This window comes from Macrotis lagotis, chromosome 1 (assembly GCF_037893015.1).
Source record: "Macrotis lagotis isolate mMagLag1 chromosome 1, bilby.v1.9.chrom.fasta, whole genome shotgun sequence".
Classification (NCBI taxonomy): domain Eukaryota; kingdom Metazoa; phylum Chordata; class Mammalia; order Peramelemorphia; family Peramelidae; genus Macrotis; species Macrotis lagotis.
The window spans coordinates 329809685-329816274 of record NC_133658.1 but is presented as its reverse complement, the minus strand read 5'-3'; the positions used below and the strand labels follow the sequence as shown (position 1 = coordinate 329816274).

The window sequence follows — 6590 nt, the reverse complement described above, 5'->3', positions numbered from 1 at the left end:
ACAATTTGGAAGAAATGTATAAATACTTGGTGCAATGCAATATGAGATGAGGTTGGAATAGCAGTTATGCCAGATTGTGACAGACATTAAATGTCAGTAAATAAGTCTGAACTTTACTCTGTGAATAATGGGGAGGTATTAGAGATTTGAGAAGGAATATTACATAATTAGATAAAAAGTACTAAGAAGATTAACCTGAAATTGGTAGGAAAGATATATTAAAGAGTCATACAATATAGCTGATTATACTTTAGTCTAAGTGGGTAGTAATGAAGACCTGTGAAAAGGTTGTGAATATGAGAATATAGAAAGGAATAGATGCAAATTATATGTGAAGTAGAATTAAGAAGGGTCTAGAGTAATCCCAATATTGTGAACATGAGAGAGTGGGTGTTATTTATAGAAATAATAACATCAGAAGGGAGGGCAATGTGATGAAAGATTGGGTTGAAACATAACGAGTTTGAAGAACTGGTAGAATATCCAGGTGTAGATACGTTATAAACAGCTGCCATACATATATACATATATATATATATATATATATATATATATATATAGTTGAAAGATATCTGTTTCTAGATACTATTTGAAAACATCTAAGTAAATGAGATTGAAAATGGAGGTACATTAGAGAGAAGAGAGTTATTGGTGATATTTAAAAAGTATTATTCTAATGATTGCGGAGAAAGCTATATTTCAAGAAGCTAAGGGAAAAGTGGATCATAAGGGAGTAGAATTATTAGGCATAGACAAATATCTCAAGAAGTTTTGGGGAAAAAATGAAAGACAGATGGGAGAGAGTCTGGTTGGAATAGATAGGTCAAAGGAAAACATTTATTTAGAAATGGGGAGACCTGAATAGATTTTTTAAGCAAATGGGAAAGAGTCAGTGGAAAGGGAGAAATTAAAAATGCATCATAGAAGATTTTTTAAAATAAAAATTAACTTAATGATAATGTTAATTTTTTTGTACTTTAATGTTTACAAAACACTTTCCTCATAACTAGTACAAGGTCATCAAAATACACTGTGTTCTGGGAGGGAATCCAAATTAGAGAAAGTGATGCTGAGAAGCTTCAAGGAGTACTTGGCAAAACCTTAGGAAGTTCTTGTCAGAGAGTCTAAAATTTCTCAATAAAATAGTAGCAATCTCATTTGTTTCAAGAATGGATACTTGGTATAAGCATCTCAGGGAAAAATAGTGGAGAAAGAGAGGACCAATAGTAATGTAACACCATTTTATTTAGACAATAGAGTGTTCTGGGTCAAACTGGGTGTCTGGAACTGAGATTAAGTGTTGTACAGATTGTTTGTGGAACAGCAAAGAAGCCAGCAACACTGAACCAAAGAATACTTAGTAGGGAGCAAGGTGTAAAAATGACTGAAGGAGCGTAGACTATGAAGGGCTTTGAAAAATCAAAGAGTATTTTTTTATTTGATTCTAGAGGCATTTGGGAGTCACTGGAACTTATTTAAGTTGAGATGGAGAAGGAGATGAGAGGGTGACATGGTTGGATGGTATTTTAGGAAATAACTTTCTCAGAGAGAAGGAAGCACGTTTGAGAGATATTGACGAAGTTGACAGTTTTAAAAATATTTTATTAGTTTTCCAATTATATATAATAGCAGTTTCTACTTATCATTTTATAAGGTTTTGAATTTTGCAATTTTTTCCCCACCCTCCCTTCCCTCCCCATCCCCCAACAGAAAGTAGTCTGATAATCTTTAAATTGTTTCCATGCTATACATTGATCCAAATTGAATGTGTTGAGAGAGAAAGCATATTCTTGAGGAGAAAATAAAATATTAGAGATAGCAAAATTATATTGTACATAAGACACTTTTTATAGAAAAAATCAAAGGTAATAGATCTTGGTTTTTGTTTAAACTCCACAGTTCTTTCTCTGGATATGGGTGGTATTATCCATCACAGGTACTCTAAAATTGTCCCTTATTAGTGCATTGATAGAATGAGCAAGTCCATTATAGTTGATCATCACCCCATGTTGCCTGTTTTGTACTTTTTTTTCATTAAATCCCTGGATATTCTTAACTTTTTGCTTCTCCATATGACTTTAGTTACAATTTTCTCTACCTCATTAAAGTAATATTTTGGAAGTTTGATTGTTAAGGTACTAAGTAAGTAGTTCTCTTTAGGTAGAACTGTCATCCATGAGCAGTTGGTATTTGCCCAGTTTGAAAAGTGTTTTATAGTTGTTTTCATAGAGATTCTGAATCTGCCTTGGCAGATAGACTCCCAAGTATTTTATATTTCTTTCAGCTCTTGATCCTGTATCTTGCTAGTAATATATAGAAATGCTGAGGATTTATATGGGTTTATTTTATATCCTGTGACTTTGCTAAAGTTACTAATTGTTTCTAATAGTTTTTTTAGATGATTTTTTTAGGATTCTCTAGGTATACCACCATGTCATCTGCAAAGAGTGAGAGTTTTGTTTCTTCTTTCCCTATTCTAATTCCTTTGATTTCTTTTTCTTCTCTTATTGCTGAAGCTAACAATTCTAATACAATACTGAATAATATTGGTGATAATGGGCTTCCTTATTTTACCCCTATCTTATTGGAAATGGCTCTAGCATATCCTCAGTGCATATAATGCTTGTTGATGGTTTCAGATAGATACTGCTTATCATTCTAAGGAACAAGCTATTTATTCCTATAGTCTCTAGTGTTTTTAGTAGGAATGGGTATTGTATTTTGAAATTGACAGTTTTTGATAACAGAAAGGTCTTAGGAGATGGGAAAGAATGAGGAGTTAAGGATGGCACTTAAATTTTGAAACTAACAGAACAGTGTTACTCTTTACAATAATAACGAATGTAATAGAAGTGGGAAAGATTATCACTTTGATCCTAGAAATGTTGAGTTTAAGATGTCTACTGGATATCCCAGTTCAAAATGTCTGGAAGGTAGCTGGCAATATAAAACTGGAGGTAATGAAAGAGCTTAGAACAGGATAGGTTGAAATGAGAATTATCGGCCCAGATTTACTCATTAAATCCATGGTACCTGATGAGATCACCAAGTGAAGTTGTGTGAAGGAAGAATAGAAGAGGACCCAAGATAGAATTCTGATATACCTTTGGTTAAAGAACCTGATTTAGATGAAGATCTAGCAAAGGAAACTGAGAAGGAGTAGTCAGATGGGTAGAAGATAGTGACCAGAAACACAAAGAGAAGAGAGTATCGAAGAGGGGAGAGTGATCAAGAGGGTCAAAGTCTACAATTAAAGGAAAAAAGAGACATGTGTAAGATATGCTCGAGGTAGAATCAATAAGACCTGGCAACTTATTGGATATGTGGGGTTAGGATATGAAGGGTTCACTCACTGGAAGGATGATGATGACTTGGGAGAACAAGAATTGAAGAACAGGAGTGGACTTGAGGTAAAAGAAATGAGTTTAGGTACAGGCATATTGAGTTCTGTATCAGTCAAACATAATCTGACCACATATAGAGAGATTTGTTTAATTCTAAGTATCACCTTCTAGGAAAATCGGAGAAGACGTATTCCAAAGAGTGATCAAGATAAAAGGACTGGAAAACATGTTATATTATGATCATCTGAAAGAACTGGGGATGTTTACCTATAAAAGAGATTATATGTAGGAGCATTATGTCTTCAAGTTCTTGAAGGGTTGTCAAATGGAAAAATATTATATTTGTTCTTTTTGGCCACAAAGGCCCAAACAAGGAGCAATGGATCAAATAAGTGGAAGAAAAATTAGATGTAAAGTAAGGAAATTTCCTAACTGAATAGAAATCTCCAAAAGTGAAAGAGGTTATACTTAACAGTGGAGATCTTCAAAAGATTGAATAATCATGTATCAATGTTGCGTTGGGTTATCCTTTGTCAAGTCTAGGTTATAGTAGGTGTTCTGAGATGATGGTTTTAATTTTTTACATATATATATATATATATATATATATATATGTACTTTACAAAATAAAGAAAGAGAAGATTTGAAGGTGAAAATACATCTAGCTGATGCAAAGAAGGGGTAGTAATTCAATCAGTTATAAAGAACTCTTAGCTGAAGAAATTCAACCTACCAATTAATATATGCATCTTCTCTGCAATATATAGTGTTAGATGAATGATTTAAAGGAATGAGAAGTTAGTGACTTGACAAAGTCACATAGTCAGTATTAGAGATGGTAATTGAATTCAGAACTTCCTAATTCTGAGAATAGATCTCTATCCATTACTCCAGAGCTTCCTGAAAAATAGAAATAAAAAGAAAATACAATAGAGTATAGTGGACAGCATGTAAGGGTACAAATATGGGAGAGTTTGAGAAAGAAAAGCCCCAATTTGTTGAATTGTGGAGTATATAAAAGGAAAGAATATGAAATAAAACTGAAATACAGAATCCTAGCACTGAAACAAATACTAGAAGATGAAGTTTTAAAGAAAAATGATAAAAACAGATTTGTGCTAAATGGGGTCTTTTAATTCATCTAGTTGCACCTCATCTCACATAAAAGAAAATAGTCCCAAAGAGGTTAAGTGATTTGAGCATAGTCAAACAGGTAACATTTGGAAGAACTAAGATTTTTAACATAGATCCTCTTGGGAGGCTAGGTGGCACAGTGGATAGAGCACCAGCCCTGGACTCAGGAGTACCTGGGTTCAAATCCTGTCTCAGACACTTAATAATTACCTAGCTGTGGGCCTTGGGAAAGCCACTTCACCCCATTTGCCTTGCAAAAAAAAAAAAAACTAAAAAAAAAAGATTTTAACATAGATCCTCTGACAGTCGAGCTGAACCTGGAAGTTATGAAGGTATTCTCTATTATGTGTGCTGCCTCTTTGCAAGTCATCTCAAATACTTATAGAGCATTAGAATATAGAATATTGGAACTAAAAGTGATCATGAACATAGAATTGTAGAGCTAGAAAGGAGCTAACAACATAGATTATAACAAATGGAAAGAACCATAGAGATCATCTCTTTCAAATTTCTGTCACTGATGAGAAAATGGAAAAGAAAGTTGAAGGTTAATGCCTAACCTTACAGTGATTTAGTAATATAGCTGGTACTAGGAGTCAATCCTAACCCTGTCATCAGGAGGGTTTAAGTATAAATCATCCTTCAGGCTCCTACAAGTTATGTGATTCTAGGCAAATCATGTAACTTCTCTCAGTCTCCAGTTCCTTCATCCATAAAATGAGGACAATTTTTAATTCTAAGAAATGAGGAGATAAGGATTGAATGATATAATAATTTTAAACTGTTTCTAAACCTAAAAGTGTTACATAGATGCTCTCTAATAATATTAAAATTATTCTTGTTCCTATCACTCTTTCCCTTGCAGATGATCTGGATTCCTTTCTAGGTCTAATGGAGACTAGGAACTGGACAGAAGTGACTGAATTCCTCCTCCTGGGGCTATCTAGCCGTCCAGAGATGCAACCAATCATTTTTGGAGTTATACTTTCCATGTACCTGGTGGCAGTGACAGGTAACACCATGTTAATCATTGTTGCCTGCACAGACCCCAAACTGCAGTCACCTATGTACTTCCTGCTCAGCCAGCTCTCCTTCATTGACATCTTGTTGGCGACTATTATTGTCCCCCAGATGCTAGTACATACAATGACAGGATTACAGACCATCCCCTTCGAGAACTGCATAACCCAGCTTTTCTTCTTTATGACTATAGGAAGCATGGAAGGTCACCTGTTGGCTGCCATGGCATATGATCGATATGTGGCCATCTGTAAACCCCTGCATTATTCTGTGATGGTCACCCACAGCCTTTGCCTCCGAATCACCTTAACCTCATGGGTAGTGGTCAGCCTCAACAGTCTCCTCTACAGTGTGTTGGTCACCCAATTGACTTTCTGTGGCAACCAGGTCACACATTTTTTCTGTGACATCACACCATTGCTCAAGCTGTCATGTACTCGGCCTGTGGTCAATGAGATGCTGATCTTCACCGAAGGTGCAGCCATTGTTATAAGCCCTTTTTTCTTCATCTTGGCCTCCTATGTCCAAATTGGGGCTGCCATTACCCACCTACACTCAGCAGCTGCTCTAAAGAAAGCCATGTCTACCTGTGGCTCCCACATTCTAGTGGTGCTGCTCCTATATGGCTCAGTGATCCGCATGTACCTCCGACCATCTTCCAGCTACAACCTGGACCAGGACAGACAGGTAGCAATATTCTATACTGTGGTAACACCCATGCTGAATCCAATGATCTACAGTTTGAGGAACAAGGAGGTGAAGGATGGTCTCTGGAGGCTCTGGAAGAAAATCCAGAATGTTTGCTCCTCTGGAGACCTCCAATCTGCCCTCCAATTAAGAGGAGTTCAGCATCACAATTCCTGAACTCAGAGTAAGCATTCGAAACACTGGAAAGACCCAGTACATGAGGTCATGGCTAGTTTGCTGCAGAGCATTAGAGCCTTGGGTGAGAGATGTAGTAGTCTTTTCTCAGATGAACCAGAGATAGCACAAGCCACAAAGCACTTGCACACTGTACTGAATAGCTTTGCTTCCAAATTCTAAAGAAATATCTCTATCTTGTTTTACACTTCCCCCCCTACAATTTTGGGG

The 6590-nt window shown here is 35.9% G+C and overlaps 1 protein-coding gene across 1 annotated transcript; it reads left to right on the top strand.

Moving 5' to 3' along the window:
• The first annotated feature begins 5299 nt into the window (after nt 1-5299).
• On the top strand, nt 5300-6362 carry LOC141497159 (olfactory receptor 1f45-like). The gene has a single exon (XM_074199835.1). It carries the CDS (start codon nt 5370-5372, stop codon nt 6360-6362), a length of 993 nt encoding a protein of 330 aa, XP_074055936.1. The 5' UTR covers nt 5300-5369.
• Nucleotides 6363-6590: the final 228 nt, after the last annotated feature.